The sequence below is a fragment of the Gossypium arboreum genome, chromosome 4 (genome assembly GCF_025698485.1).
Source record: "Gossypium arboreum isolate Shixiya-1 chromosome 4, ASM2569848v2, whole genome shotgun sequence".
NCBI lineage: Eukaryota > Viridiplantae > Streptophyta > Magnoliopsida > Malvales > Malvaceae > Gossypium > Gossypium arboreum.
Genome location: NC_069073.1, coordinates 7,791,949 through 7,808,812, shown reverse-complemented (window position 1 = coordinate 7,808,812; position 16,864 = coordinate 7,791,949). Strand labels below are relative to the sequence as shown.

The 16,864-nt window shown below is 32.3% G+C and overlaps 1 protein-coding gene and 1 pseudogene across 3 annotated transcripts; both read right to left on the bottom strand.

Moving 5' to 3' along the window:
- Nucleotides 1-3,250: 3,250 nt before the first annotated feature.
- On the bottom strand, nt 3,251-6,721 carry LOC108458818 (probable CCR4-associated factor 1 homolog 6; annotated as a pseudogene).
- Nucleotides 6,722-8,089: 1,368 nt separating this feature from the next.
- LOC108457777 (uncharacterized) lies at nt 8,090-11,638 on the bottom strand. Of its 3 annotated transcripts, XR_008281575.1 has the most exons (6): nt 11,130-11,638; nt 10,804-11,015; nt 10,411-10,588; nt 10,273-10,309; nt 9,519-9,633; nt 8,090-8,257 (listed from the first exon to the last, which is right to left on the bottom strand). XR_008281575.1 is itself a non-coding variant. In XM_053026958.1 (5 exons), the coding sequence occupies exons 1-5, from the start codon at nt 11,161-11,163 to the stop codon at nt 8,251-8,253; spliced, it is 468 nt and encodes a 155-aa protein (XP_052882918.1). In that variant the 5' UTR covers nt 11,164-11,638; the 3' UTR covers nt 8,090-8,250. The 3 variants fall into 3 exon arrangements, 2 of the variants coding, with proteins under 2 accessions (XP_052882918.1, XP_017612401.1); XM_053026958.1 differs by lacking the exon at nt 9,519-9,633; XM_017756912.2 differs by lacking the exons at nt 8,090-8,257; nt 9,519-9,633 and having other exon boundaries at nt 9,833-10,309; nt 11,130-11,635.
- Between the last annotated feature and the right edge of the window lie 5,226 nt (nt 11,639-16,864).

The window sequence follows — 16,864 nt, the reverse complement described above, 5'->3', positions numbered from 1 at the left end:
AGAAGATGATGACAAGAACCTTAGCATCACAGAGAATGGCAAACTCTTTTGACGAGTTCAATCAACGCTCACTGCACCATTGTTGATGGAGTTCCGGAAGAGAAGAGAAAGATACTATTAATGTTTATGTTTTTTCATTAGAACTGATACATGATGATACCAATTTATTTCAGTGCTTCATTTCAAAATTTATCAATATATTTTTAAAATATTTAATATATAATATTTACGAATATCAAATTAATTTAGATTAGATAAACTTTAGTGATGAATTCTATCATATTTTGTATAATCCATTTAGGTAAGGCAATAAATATATTACCATTATCTTTTCCCAGGTTTTATTTTTATTGATGAATGATAATTTTAGAAATCCTAAAATGTAGATTTGCAGCTCACTTTTTAAATTGTTTAAACATATTTACTTACTAGTTTTATACATTTCATTACAACTCATTTGTTTATTTGTTTATTTCTCTTCTATTGTCAAAAATATTTTCATATTTCATTTTTTCACAAATTCCTAATCAAAGGCTGAGTTAATTTCCTACAAATTTATTGTAATTAAGATGAAATTTTATTCTCTGAAATAAGATTATTTTCCCCACCTATTAACTTTATTGTTAAAATTAAAACTATCAAATTAATCTTTTTAAAATTCTATGATTTATAATTGTTATATATCAGTAATCACCAACCCGAGTCCTATTAGGGATCTGGATTTTCAACTTATGACCCAGATAGGTCCCACTAGAAGATTAAGTGTAAAGTGAGACACGAGAGGACAACAAGGTAAGTTCACGGACCCTGCTTGCAGAGCGAGCTCACGGACTTAGCTCGCAAGGCAAAGCCAATGACCGAGCTTGTAAACAAGGCCATAGATTCAGCTCGCAAGGGCCCAAGGAGCTCGCAGAAAGGGGCTGCGTGCTCCGCAGGCCACCCTAACACATGTTCAGTAGGTATGGAACTCGCTCAAAATGACAGTCCCAAGAATAGAAAGGACTGCGTGTTTAGTAGACACGTGCCCATCAAACTTGGAGTTCGCAGAGAATGTTAGTATTAGGGACAGAGAATGTCAGTATTAGAGACAGCAAACCTAAGACAAAATAGTAGGGCCTTATCATGAGCTATAATAGCATCTGTAACATCATGAATAAATACCCGAACACACCTATTACTGATATACGAGAAAATATTACTCAACAAGAATAGTTGTTGATATGATATGTTAAGTGCTTTTAATTTTAATTTATAATTTTATATTACATGCACAAACTATTTTTAGTGTTATTTACATAATTTATAAATAATAAAATATTTATAATTCAATTTTGTTTTTATTATTATTTTGAGTATAAATATGATTATTTTAAAATAATATTATGTATCATCAAATTTATCATTGATTAACATATCTCATATCTTAAAATTAATTTGATTTTATTCTCAATGCCATATGACTTATTTCACCATCTCTCCAAAAAAAAAAAAAAAAAACCTAGGAATAAATGCCTTGAGAAGTGGGACAAAATTTGCCTTTGATGCTTTGCTCACAAATTCGAATTTGAGGATCAACACAATCATATTGATTCTGCTTCTTCACCTGCTTGAAGACATGAATAAGTTAGTACACATTTAACCAAAATAAATTTAGGGTAGGACTTAGTTTAGGATGTACTTGAATTAGACATAATAATTACGTAATTATAATTTCAAAACTTGATCGATAAAAGTGTAATTACATCTTAATTGTTCATACTAATAATATAATTGTAATTAAATGTATAATTCTCCTAATTTTAAATTGAAATAAATAATTGAAATACTCAAACTGCATATATAAAAAAATATTACAAAAATATTTGAATAAAGATGAATGAGTATAACATGAGTAAAAGACATATTTTCTACATCTAATGATCACCTATAACATATAAGCAAATTGAGCATCTAAAAACATAACAATCATTTATCAACAATACTACCAAATTGAGGATAGAGTATTTGAGTTAATCATTTCCCATGTTTGGAATTTGAAGCTGGGCAAACAATCAAACGATAATTATTTTTACAAAATTTCCAATCAACTCAGAGTGAGATATTATACTTAAAGGTAATATTAAGTTTGGGTGGAATCATAATAAAATTTCAAATCCGTTTGATAGGTCTTGGCTCGGCTTGAAAAATCGGTATAAAATTTTGTTTAAGTCCAGTTCAACCCACCCGTATAAAAAGAATTTTATTTTTAAAAAAATTTAAAAGATATAATAGTTTAAATATATTTAAAAACATTAAGGCTCCATTTGTTTGCCAATAAAATATTTTCCGGAAAATAATTTCTAGAAATGATTTACTTTTCTAGTGTTTAGATGAATCTGTGTAAAATATTTTCTGTTGTTTGACCGATTTTCTGAAAATATTTCATAAAAGCTGCTTTAAATGAAACAAATATACATATTTAAGAATTTATTATCTTTTCATTGTTTAATTGAGTTTATTATATATATATATATATTAATAAATTTATATTTTTCTTGCCTGTATTGCATGATGCAGCATGCCAATCTAGTAGAAGCCTAACAAGCTTTTTCCTTTTAAGCATGCAACAAAGCCTATATTGCAATCAACAAGCACTCACTCAAAAATGGTTAATCTCGCATCTGGAAATACCACCCACAGTTTCAATGATTCTAGTTCTCTTAGCCACATCTCAAGAGCTAATCCTTCTTTCATTTCAACAAAGGGCACCAAGCTTGCTCAGACCTCAGAGAACACTAATAAGTCCTTAACAATATACACTATTTGAACCATATCTGCCAACATCATGAGGATGCAGTGGTTAAGCCATTTGTTGGCATCACAAAAACTAGGATTCAAACCCTGTAATTGTCATCCCCTTCCCCGTTTGTAATATATGAACCATATCTGAACTCATATGTAAGAACACAACCCTATTCATCATCTGTCATCTCAGTGCATAAATTACAACTCCGAAGTTCCTAATAACTAGCAATGTTCACTTGTAGAAAATACACTTCCTCTGATAGAGAAGCATCCTTTGTTCCTATTATGCTCATACTGAAATAATAGGACCAAGAGACCTCAACAACTTCAAGGCACAGAGGCCAATTCTACAAAAAACAAATAAGTTCTAAAATTATTCAAGAGGATCCCAGCACAACTAGCAATTGAAATAAATAAAACTTTGCAGAAATAAACACAAACTATAGAAATATAATCCAAGTCAATAAGATGCAAATGATTATGATTATTATTGAAAAAGATAGAAACACTAACTGCATAATTTACACTAGACTTCAACTGGAAGAACCAGTTAAGGTTTCAGTTACAACGCAAGCAAAAGGAGAAAAGTTACAGCTAAATCAACAATACCTTTTTTTTTTTACAATGTATACAAAGAAAATTCAGGCTCAAACTCTAAGTAGTCTACATCCATCAACATTTTTTTCCAATTAGTTTCTTCTAATTAGTATTCTATCCATTCTGGACACCTAGGCCATACAATACACATGCATATTTCTCTATGGAGCCGTTGAAAAAGTTATCTCTCAACTTCCTAAAGGTGCACGAGGTGAGCAAACTATCGGAACTAGCTTGATAGCACACACCAACTCTTTCCACTTCCAGCAACTCGGTGAGCTTGTTCAAACCACCATGAAGGCTGTTGCAAAACTTCATCATGTGCTGGATAACGTATACCATGAGAAAATATATCTTGATCAAATTGAAAAACCTAGCTTGACTATCAAGCAAACTCCAGCAAGTCAAAAGCTTAAGCAAGTACCCGAAGTCGTATCCACTATGAAAGGTGACCCAATGGACATCATCATTCAACACGACCCCAGACGACATCAAAATCCCACTGAACCGCTTCACATCGATACATTTCTCGTTATTCTTCTTAAAATTAATCCCACACTGGCACAACAACACGATTGAATCACTAGCAAAGATATCTTCGCTTAAATTAAACTCATGAAAATTGAATTGCCAAATGCAAAAGCTATCAATTCCACAAGTGGGAAGGTTCCCATTCTCATCCCAAAAAAGTGAGACCCAATTGGATCAATTTCAACATATCAACATTATCTTTCAAAGTTTGGTAATTATAATCATTTATATTCTTGAAAGTTCCCACAGGGCGTAGAACCACACCCGAGAACTCAATATCCATAGCCACATAATTATAAGTATCAACAATGTCACGGATCAAAGCAAACTCTTCCCCTAGATTATCAACTACAATTAACACATGTTTCTTTTTTTCCCTTCTTCAAACCGGCTAACGACAAACCTAAGTTGAACATCAAAAAAGACAACACCCTTTCCCCATATCAAATTTTTTCGTTCTTACCTTCGAGAGAGGAAGATGAACACCAATGCAGATTTTGACAACAAAAGGCAAAGATGGGGAAAATCAAATATGAACGCTAGCGTCTGGTGTTGAGAATCATTTTTGGTTGACGGCAAGCAGAAGATCGGGGTGTCAAGGATGGGGGAAGGGGAAGGGAAGGGAAAGGGAAGATCAGTGTTGGCTTCTTTTCCTGAAAATATCTTACCGAAATAAAAAAGGGTAAGACATTTTCCTAAATTAAGGGCTGCTTATCCTGTGTTTTGTAATACATTTTACCTTAGGAAATTATTTTTAGACAAACAAACACTGGAAAAGGCTGAAAAGCTTTTCCGAAAAATGTTTTATTGGCAAACAAACGGAGCTTAAAATAAATGTTTCCCAATACAGTGGAAATAAATTAAAAATTTATACTTAAATAACGCTTAGATAGGTACAACTTAATAAGCAAATGCCTCTAAAATAGTAGCAAAATTAACAATAAAACAAGAGTTATACAACATACAAATAATAACAACAAAATAATGGCAATACACTAGTGAAATGACATCAAAACAGTGAAAAAATAGTAGCAAAACAGTGGCAAATTTTTTTTAACAAATTCAGGCCGAGCCAAAAAAAAGCTTAGCCGAGGTCTGATTGTTTTCTAAACTAGCCTTATTTTTTTTTTTGTCTAAGTTCATTTTTCGGACCTATATTTTTGTCCAAACCCTCTCACTTTTCGAGTAAACCTTCAAGCCAGACTAGATAGCCTGACCTATGGTCAGTTCTAATTACGAAAAAGTTAATCGATTAATATAAGGTAAGTGAGAAGCAACAAACAAGCTTCATCAATCCACAATTGCGCCACAGCCTTTTTTTAGATTTATTAAATTAGTTTTGACTGGCATCCAAATTATAAAAATAATAATAATAATAATAATAACTATTCAACCCAAACTTAAATTAATCAAATAAAAAACATTAAAATTCGAATGATTCCAACAAGTAAATTAAAAAAAAAAAACCAAAAAAAGTCGGAGATAATCAAACTGGGATTACCTTAACCTAAAACATAAGTCCAATAAAAATCACCCAAGAAATTAAAAATCCCAAATTAAATACATCAAATTGAAGGTTCGAGCCCTTTACCCTTTCCCTATTTATCTATTCCTCGGTTTAGAGTTGGAATGAGTAAATAATTCAAAATACGGTGAAAGAAAAACAATACCATTTTACAAACTCTTTTAAAATTTATTTTAAAAACATTACATTCAAATTAATTTTAAACTCAAATTTGAAATATATTAAATATAAAGTCTTGTATCGATATTTCTGTTTTGAATTTTAGTAATTTTATATTACTATTTTCATTAACGTAATAAATTTAACATTATAAATAATATTTATGATTTTACTAAAACTAATAAAATGTGTTACAATATACTAATAGTATTTTTAATATTTGATTTAAATGTTAAATTAGTATAACGATTGTTGATATACAATAACAACAGAGAGGGAGTTTTTAGGAGTAAAGAGGAAGAGATCTTAAAACTGGTTGTCCGACCTTTTTTATTTTTTATTTTTTTTCAAGTCATGAAGATGGATTTCTTTTTTAGTACTTGGGTCATGGGAATATTGGGTTAGATTATTTTTATTATAATTATATATAATAATTTGTTCCCCATCTTGTTGAAGAAGAGTTATAAAGTGACTCTTTTGGGTACAAGCTCACACGTGTGAAGCGTATAATTGTAAGCTTAACACATGAGTTTTAATTTGAAATTTTGTTGAACAAATTTTGCTGTCTGATAGTGTGCTACAGGAGTCAAGAATTGTATTGCAGAATACTACAAACTATATTTTCCGTAAGAAAAAAATTGTAAATCAGCGAACTCAAAGAAAATTATTTGATATCAGTTGCGATCTTAAATCAGCGAGCTATTCGGAGGTTGCAATCTTAAACCAGCGAGCTTTAGTAATATCAGCTCTGAACGCAGGTCAACAAGTTGTTAGGAATTACGATCTTAAATCAACTAACTTAAATAATCAGAAGTTGTAATCTTAAATTAGCGAGTTGTTAGGAGTTGCGTTCTTAAATCGGCGAACTCAAATAATTGGAGGTTGTGATCTTAAATCAACGAGCCTTAGTAATATCAACTCTGAATGTAGGTTAGCAAGCTATTAAAAGTTGCGATCTTAAATTAGTGAACTTAAATAATTGGAGATTGCGATCTTAATTCAGCTAACCTTAATAGAATGACTTGGGAATATAAGTCTGCGAGCTATTTCGGAATTGCGAGCTTAACTCAACTAACTTAAATAGTTTGGAGGTTGTGAGTTTTAACTCAACTAACCTTTAAACATTAGCTGGGAATGTAGGTCCACGAGCTCTTTCAAAGTTTGCGAGCTTAACTCAACTAACTCGAATAATCTAGAGGCTATGAGCTTAACTCAACTAACCTTTAAACATGAGCTGAGAATGCAAGTCTCGAACTGTTTCGAAGTTGCGAGCTTAACTAAGCTAACTCGAATAATCTGGAGACTGCGAGCTTAACTTAGCTAACCCTTAAACATCAACTGGGAACATAGGTTAGCAAGTTGTTAAGAAATGCGATCTTAGATCAACAAACTCAAATAATTAGAGATAAATCAACTAGCCTTAGTAGAATCAACTGGGAACATAAGTTTGCGAGTTGTTTCAAAGTTGCCAGCTTAACTCAGCTAACTCGAATAATTTGAAGGCTACGAGCTTAACTCAACTAACCTTTAAATATCAGCTGGAAACGTAAGTTTGCAAGTTGTTTTGGAGTTACAAGCTTAACTAAATTAACTCGAATAATTTGGAGGTTGTGAACTTAACGCAACTAACCTTTAAACATCAGCTAAGAACATAAGTCTGTGAGCTGTTTCGAAATTGCGAACTTAACTTTACTAACTAGAATAATCTAGAGATCGCGAGCTTAAGTTAACTAACATTTAAGGGAAAATAAGTCCACGAGCTATTTCAAAGTTATATTTTAAAATATTTAAAGATAAATGATTTCTTGATTGAAAATATTTATAGCAATAAAGTAATACTATAAATAAACTGAAATGCTATAATTTTATAATTCAAAATATGATAAACTATGAAAATTTTATTAATTGAAATATTAACATTAAAGAATCTTAGTATTTTAGTACTATATTTTGTTAATATTTTAATCTGTTTGTCTAAAATGAAAAAATGAACATATAGTTATCACTACCATGTTATATTTATATTTCGGAAAAACTATTATTCTAATAATACATCATACTTTCCCGGTATATAAATATTTTGGATAAATTTTTTAATAATGGTTTTGGAAGTAAACCACATGATGCTTTAAAATGCTATTTATTTTTATAATTTTAATAATCTTTTATTTGTTTATTTTTCATTAAAATGTGTCCTAATACCATCAATGTACGTCTAATTCAAACTCAACCTTCTCTAAAGAAATGATATTTGCTGAATTGCCCTGTATACATCAACACACTTTATTTTTTCTAAAAAATAAAATTGAAAGGGAAAACCCTAAAATTGTACGAATTAACTTTACTGGACAATACTATATAATTTTTTTTATAAAGTTTCAATTTTGATTTAAATGGATCGAAAACAATTTTCTCAGTTTTTTTAGGAAAAAAACTTAAGTAAAACTGAAAAAAGGTTTTATATAAAATTTCACCCGTAAGCACACCGAGCCATTTAAAAAATAAATTATATCACCATTTTCTTATCAAATATAACCAATTTAAAGCAATTAGTGGTGTTTGAAAAATAATCAGAATCAAAATTCCACACATAAAATTACACCAAATTATAGTGCGGGTGTCGAATCAAAATTCAAATTTGACCCTGCCAAAGATCAATTCCTACAAGAAAAAGAAAGAAAAATTAATATATGTACTCTGGCCATGAATTTTGGTACCTATTTTTAGTTTTTAGTATATATTTATATGTTTTATAAATTCTTATAATTTATATATTATCCATATATTTTATATATTTCAAAATATCATAGGCTCTTTACATATTCTTAATTGAGTATAATTTCAAAATCTATATTTTATACGTTTTTCAAAATAATGATAACCTAGAAAACTGATAAAAAGAAAATGGAGAACATGTAAACTAAACTATGATAAATTCGAACCAACAAATGGTTGTCCAAATCTAAATACTTCTGCTCAAGTTAGTTCTTAACGTGAAACTTTGTGAAATTTTTTTTATGAGACCGACACGTTATAATTGAATTGAATATCAATGCCACATCATCACAAATGTCATAACGACGTTAATGCATAAATACCCAACGGTGATTTTACTTGAACAAAGAGTCTGATTACGATTCAAACTCTGCTAAACCACAGTTGTTGAGTTAAACAAGGACCAAAGAGGTTGATTGAGGATCAAAACCTTCTCTTCTTTGGTCAAAGTGTCAATGAAAGTGGACATGATATTAGATAAGTTTGGTCATAGTTTTAACTGTTAAAGATCTGGTTTAATGAAGTAGAACTTGAGTCAAGCTACCCACCCAAATTCAGAAGTCCATCTAAAATTTGAGAGAATTTCAGTAAAAATATTAAACCAAAAAAATAAACTTAGACAAAAAAAAATTAAACTCAGTTAAAATATAAGCCAAACTTAAGCTTTAACATTCAATGCTCAAACCCAACCTGAACCAATCCATTTTTAAATTTATAATACTCTGTATTATATAATTTATAACACATTAAAAAATAAACTTATACTAAATGTATAATACGACTCTAATATAAACATTAAAATAACGTTAAAATGACTATATAAAAATATTAAATATTAAAAGATAATACGAATATTTTTAAAAATTTTAAAATATTATATGCAGACCTAAAATAAACTTTAGTTAGTCTTTTGTAAATAAGAGCTAGCTTGAACAAAATTTTATGTCCATATTTCAGATCAAGCCGGGCTTGAACAAATATAAAGTATATTAATATCATATTTAAACCCGGCCCATCCCATGAACACCTACCATACTTATCATTGGTAGTAAGATGTGATCTTCATATTGGGAAGGTTTGACCAAGCTTTTAGAATTAGAAGTTGAGGCAATGCTTGACAAGTATCCAAAGCCATTAAAATTATTACCTTAACCCATTTAGTGAAAAATGAGGCCGAAATTCGACATCCTTCGTCAGCAAGAAAAACTAAAATAAATAATGACTAAAAACATCCCATCGGTTACCAAGCACCTACAAGAAAACTGAATATCTAATGCACCTCTAAAATCATTTTTGCTCACTAAGTCACTATAGATTATAAGTTTATAACTAAAAGAAAGAAAAACAAAATTAAAAAGAACCACATGCTCCAAGAGTAACATAATATATATGAGACTCCAATTCCTTTTACTCAAAACGAAGGATATATATATAAAAGATTCATATCCCACTTGTGTGAACTTTTTCAGTGAATTCAGCCAAGAAAATAATCTGCTATTCAGTTTCAATCTACTAGCAAATATGGAGTCATAACCATACAAAAATACAATATTTGAAAGGTTGTGAAAGTATGAAATAGCACCATACAATGAAATTGTAGTATGATAAACAAACAATACTGGGACCAAAGAAATAACTTACAAAAAATGCTAGCTTTACCCATTCTGACTAACAACTCTACAGCCTATCTTGTTTGAATAACTACAACAGTCCAATTTTAAGTGCATCATTTAAGAATTTTACCCTCATGTAGCTGTCATAATAAATATCAGTAAAAGGGATATGAAATTGGGTCACTTGTGTCATAGCGACGTGACCTAGGGCGACTAATGCTATCCCATGTTGCCCCAAAAACCCTTCGACTGTATTCATAATCAATATCATTGATATGTGATCCATACCCATTAAAGTGGTGAGAAACACCAGGAGGAGGTGGCGCTGGATCAAAACAAACTTTTCAGCACTCAGGGAACTAAACAGTTCAATCAAGTGACATATCTAAAAAACATACTGAGATAATAAAAGAAAGAAACAATCACCTTGGCTGTAACGCGCAGGATAATCCGGAATCCTAGAAGGGGTTGAAGACTTCTTTGGCTGCTGAGAGGTTTCCATGTGGTTAACTACTCCATGGTAATGCCTTGATTTGTAGGATGAATTTGTAGCAGGCATGACTGCATTAGCAGGGTTTTGAGAAGACTTGTCTTGCCCGGAGATCTGTTGGGATTACAGTCAATATTCGATTCTTATACAAACGAACTCAGAAGTTGGACATTATGAATCACAGAGGAAGGCAAATATTTCCATTTACACAGCTTAATTGCTAATATGTAGTATATTTGGTACGTGCTTGTTCAGAATAAGAAAACAAGTGAAACTTTACCCCCCGATTATAGAAGAATAACAATAATAAAACAGGGAAAAGAGCTTACCGCAAATTTCAAGGTTCGGTTATAAAGAGTAACAAGGCCAGAAAAGAGCCTGACAGCATAATCAGCAACGTCCTCGGTTTCGTATTCAACAAAGGCAAATCCTTTAGGCTTATCGGTTTCCTTATCTCGAGGGATGTACAGGTCTACTACTCTTCCTGCTTGGATAAGAATATCGTACAGAACTCTGTCGCTTACCCTCTCATCCAAATTACCTTTTATTTCAATAATTAAGAAAAAATCAGATCAGAACACAATTTAAACTAAACAATTCCAATCATATATAAATAAAAAAGAACAGAGATATTGATTGTTAAAGCACAACCAACCTATGTAGACACTGCAACTAGAATTCCCTGACATAGTTGCTGTTAATACCTACAGAATCAACGGCAAGCAATTTCCAACAACAACAAAAAAAAAATTAAACTTCAGCCAGTAATTTTCAATCCCAACCTCGATCAAAGAAAATCCCAAACCAGAAAATCCAAGAAGGTTTAGCAGCTAGGAGATGATTTCCAAAAGGAAACGTAGACTTGAGGAGGTGGCAGTACCAATTTTTCAATCTAGATCGATGGCTTCTTAGGGTTTTTGTTTGGGGAAAATTTATCTAGGTAATGTGAAAAGAGAAGGAAACAGGATCCCCTTGATGGATTGGGATAAAAATTTCTGCTAGGGGCGCCCCAAGACGGAGAACAGCGGTAGACGGCGGTTCCGGTGGCCGGTCTAGGGGATTTTTGGCTGGTTTTAGCTAGGACGGGACTAGAACGAGTGAGATAAATAGAAATAGAAAAACGAAACCGTCGTGTTTTAATGTTTCTAGAGATATCTGTGTATATATAATTTCCTTATTTTATTATTTTGTTACTAAATTTAAAATTAATTGTTGGGCCTAACAAAATAACTAAAAATATATTTTTAATAAATCTATAAATTTTATAAACTTTTTTTTGAATAATATGACTGGGCTCATAATAAAATAATAAAACAATACTCAAGTAAACATTTGGGCTCAAGTCCGTCTGCCCATAAGAGCAAAACAAAACAAAGAAAAGAAAGCACCAATTACCTAACCCAAAACTAAAAACAAAGAATGACAGACAGTAAAGAAATAAAATAAATAGATGGAAAACAAAATGAAATCAAAGAAAATCTCCCAGTCATATCAGCCAGCCTGGCCATTTATTATTTTGCTCGTCCTTTCATTTCCCAACAGCCACGCATTAATGGATAGCCATTCCAAAAGATATCCAAATCTTGTTATCCTGAACTGCTCCCTACTTTGCGTCATTTCATCTTTAATCCGGAGGTTCTCTCCATCTCCCCTCTGGTTTTGTTACACTGTGGATCATCGTTTCCCCTCCCAAGTATGTGTCTTCCCTTCCCACTAACGCTGCTTTTGCTAGATTGTGGGCTTGAATGTTCTTCGTTCTATGGATAAACTTGAAAATAACTTCTTCTACCCTGAATCTCCTGCTCTGTATGTCATAAATAATCGCACCAAGAACCGATTTATCCATTTTCGTCCTCTGGCATTTTTGTATGACTGTTTTCGAATCCCCTTCTATCATTACTTTTGTTAACTCCATTTCTATTACTAACTTCATGGCGTCTAATCCTGCGAGGGCTTCTGCTACGAATGGGGTGGGAATATCCTCATGTATAACTATCTTTGAGGCTTTTAAATCTCCCATCTGGTCTCGAACGACTATACCTGAGGCAAATCTAGCATTTCTTCTGCCAAAGGCTGCGTCAAACTGAGCTATGATGCCTTCTGTCGCCCCGGTATAACTGATTTCCCTTTTGGTAGAAAAGGTAGGTGTTTTCATTCGGATCCCATCCATTTCGGTTATGTAACTACTTACTTTCCTTGCTAACTCCCTAACTAGAATAATCTTCTTTTCATGTACTAACTGATTTCGGTAACTCCATATGCACCATAACGCACAGCAAAAGAACCGGTATTGCTCTATTGTACCCCTTTCAAGAACCCAGGTTAGCCATTCCCAAAAACTTTGATTACTATGAATTCTGGTCCAAGACCTCCATATTTCACTGATTGCAGGACAAAGACAAAAGATATGGCTACTGTCTTCCTCTTCAAGTCTGCACCGAGGACACCAAGCGTACTCTGTTACTTTCTTAGATCTTAGATTAACTAGTGAAGGAATATAGTTCCAGGAAATTCGCCAGATCAGTATCTTTATTTTACTTGTTATCTGTAAATTCCATAATTTCTTCTAGAAATTTCTTGTTTCGGGCTATAAAAGATAAACATTAGGATTCAAGCTAGCATTATGTAATAGTTTATAGGCGCTTCTGACTGAGAACTCTCTTGAAGGCTCCTCTCTCCACACCTGAAAGTCAGCATGTTCTGTATCTGATAAGGGAATCTTCAGAATTTTCTGCGCTATGTCCGGCTGAAAGGTATTATTGATTAGCTCTCGCTTCCAAGTCCTACTGGTACTATTGATTAAATCTGAAACTGATGAAACTTCACTGCTTGTCTCTCTACCTGGCTCACTAATGACTCTACATTCAGGAATCCAACAGTCATTCCATACATCAATCTCAGTCCCTCGTCTGACTCTTCAACACAGCCCGTCCTGAATGAGCCCTCGAGCTGCCCAGATGCTCTTTCAGGTATATGATGGTAACCAACCCAGCTATGCGTTCAAAAAATTTGATTGCGGATAATATTTGGCTTTTAAAACTTTAGCTAATAAGGAACTCGGATTATTAATGAGACGCCAACCCTGCTTAGCTAAAAGTGCAATATTAAATTGGCTAAAATTTCGAAAACCTATACCTCCAACTTCTTTTAAAAAACACATAGTTCTTCAAGGGCACCAATGAATTCCTCTCCTCTGTCCCTTTTGCCACCAAAATTTGGCGATTATACCTTCCATTTCATCACATAATGTCTTTGGTAGTAGAAAACAAGCCATGGAGTAAGTCGGTATCGCTTGTAAAATGGCTTTAATAAATATCTCTTTTCCTCCCTGAGACAGTAATATTGTACTCCAATTATCAATCCGTTGTTTTATTTTGTCCTTTAATGCTTGCAAAGATTCTTTTTTCTTTCTCCCAACTAAATTTGGCAGCCCTAAATACTTTTCAAATTCATTGGAGCTACGAATTCCCAATTGGATGACCACCATCTGCCTGACTTCCTCAGCTAAATTACTACTAAAAAAGACTGTTGATTTGTCAAAATTTACGCACCTGAGCTATTTCTATACTCTCACAAGATCTGCTTAAGTGCGCTTACACCTATGCTTGATGCTTCTTCAAATAGTAAGCAGTCATCAGCAAATAATAGATGAGACACCTTAGGGCCACTTCTGCTGGCTTTGACACCTTTTATAACCCCTTCCCCAGTAGCAGTTCGCATTAGACTCGATAGGCCCTATCCACATATCAAGAATAAAAAAGGGCTTAAAGGGTCTTCCTGCCTAAGCCCCCTTGTTGGATAGAAATTGTCTCCTTTAATGCTATTAAACACTATTGAATAGGAGACACTAGAGATGCATTTTATAATTGAATCAATCCATTTTTGAGCGAAACCCATTTTATTAATGATTTCTTGGAGAAAGTTCCATTATACTCTGTCATAGGCCTTACTCATGTCTAACTTGACTGTCATAAATCCCTTCTTCCTCACTCTTTTCTGTTTCATCGAATGTAATATTTCATAGGCCATTAATGCATTATCTGTTATGAGTCTTCCTGGCACAAATGCACTTTGTGCTTCGTCAATACATTTGTCAATGACTCCTCTAAATCTATTTGCAATCACCTTCGCCACGATTTTGTAAAGAACATTGCATAGACTAATTGGCCGAAAATGAGTCAAATGAGAAGGATTAGATATCTTTGGGATCAGCACAATCTGTGAGTATTAATAGAACTAACCTCTATTTCACCATTTAGAAGATTTAGGCAAAAAGAAACATCACTCCCAACGATATCCCAACATCTTTGGTAAAAAAGGGCTGGAAATCCATCCTCTCTTGGTGCCTTGGTGGACCCCATCTCAAATAAAGCTCTTCGAATTTCCTCATCCTCGTAAGGCGTTAAGAGTTTCCTGTTGTCTTCATCAAAGATACAACGTTTAATACCTGCAAAAACTTGATCATTAAAAATAGTCCTCCCTGTTGTAAATAAATTCTCAAAATATACCTGTGCAACGTCCTCCATTTCCTGAGGGTCTTCCGTAAACTCTCCATTGTCATGTTGCAACTTCTTAATCCAATTCTTCTTCCTCCTTTACGTTGCATGGCTGTGGAAAAAAAGCTGTGTTCTTATCGCCAAGATGCAGCCAATTCAACCGAGCCCTCTGTTCCCAGTAATATTCTTCCTTTTTGTAACAGCCTTTTTCTTAAGGTTGATCGGAACAGTGTTTCGGGGCCACTAAATCCGAACGAGTAGGTTGGTAAATATTATATTTAATATTTACGAGTTAATTGTGATTTTAAAAATGTTTTTGATATTGTGATTTTTGTTTTATAAGCGATTTATAAGTTCAAGTGGTATGACCCTAAGGTCAAGTGGGTTTAGAAAATGAGGTATCGGGATCTTGTTTCTATAAATTGAGTCGTAAATATTTTTATAAATATTTACGTAGTGGTAATAAGATGGTATTAAAGTTTCGTTGAACAATTTTATCGTTTTGATAGTTAATTAAACAAAAAGGACTAAATTGTGTAAAGTGAAAAAGTTGTGTTCTATAACCTAAAGGTATTAAATAGATATAGAACTTAAAAGTAGAAGTCCTTATTTGGTAATTAGTCCATTAAAGAGACAGTGGGATATGATAGCTTGGCATTTGGTATAATAAATAAAGTGTATAAAGGTTAATATTGTAAATTGGTTAAAAATAATAATAAAATGAATATAATAAAAGCATCAAGGTGTCATCTTTTTCATTCTCTTTTTACCAGCTGAATATGAAGGCTTGAGAAGCCATGGAAGAAGCTTCCAACTTTCAGCTAATGCATGGTAGGCATTTCTAATCCTGTTTTTAATTATTTTTATATTTTTGGGATCGTTATTGCTTAATCTATCTAATGAGGGGATTATTTTGCAAAACTATTGAATAGTTTGATATTTTCCATTGATGAGTATAATAGGGCTTTGAAGTTTAATGGAAGGACATGAGTCCTTGTTGATAGTTAAACACTTTTTGTTAAGTGATTTTTTGTGAAATTAACAATTAAGGGTTAAATTGATAAATGTGAAAATTTTGTGGTTAAAATGTCAAATAAATGAAATGTGTGGGCTGCTAGAGACACTAATGATATTTGTCTATAGTAGAATTTTACTCAATTTTATGAATTTGTATTTTTATGATATAGGGATTAAATTGTAAAGAAGTTGAAATATTAGGGGCAAAATTATAATTTTGCCATAAAATGAATTATGGACTGTTTTGATACCATGAACATTTGGCTAAACTTAATTATGGTTAAAAATGGTTAATTTGCATGTTTTGAGCTCAGGGATTAAAATGAATAAAAGTAAAATTTTAGGGGTAATTTTGTAAAAATAAAGAAATGACCAAATTGTATGAGATGAGTTGTTTTAATGTCTAAATTAATATACTGAATGAAATTATTAATTTAGATCAAGATCGGGTGGAAAATCGAGAAAAATGAGAAAATTACCAAAATGCTCCTAAATTTTGGTATCTCTACAATATAGCCAGGTAAGTTCGTATGTAATAAGCATTGTTAAATTGATGTTTCTAATGTTTTAATATTGTATAAATTGTATATACGTGAATATTTTAATGTCTGACGACATATCGACAAAATGTGGCATTTAGTGTGCGGGGCAATCAAATATGGTACTCAGTGTACGAAATATTGAGAAGGACACTTAATGTGCGAGATATTGAGAATGACACTTAGTGTGCAAAATATCGAATGATTCAAAGAAAAATTATAAATTGTGATTGAATGATTAAATAAAGCAAAGTGAACAGGTATACATGCTATATTATATGAATTGTTTATGAGACGACTTTATAATGGTGATATTTGGGCTTTGAGCCTAGCAAGCT

What these genes read in the sequence shown, in the direction of transcription:
- LOC108457777 (XM_017756912.2), bottom strand. Translation starts at nt 11,163, where the DNA reads ATGTCAGGGAATTCTAGTTGCAGTGTCTACATAG. An exon ending in TAGTTGCAGTGTCTACATAG is followed by an intron (nt 11,016 to 11,129) that starts GTTGGTTGTGCT and finishes TTGAAATAAAAG; the next exon opens with GTAATTTGGATGAGAGGGTA. An exon ending in TCCTGCGCGTTACAGCCAAG is followed by an intron (nt 10,310 to 10,410) that starts GTGATTGTTTCT and finishes GTTTTGATCCAG; the next exon opens with CGCCACCTCCTCCTGGTGTT.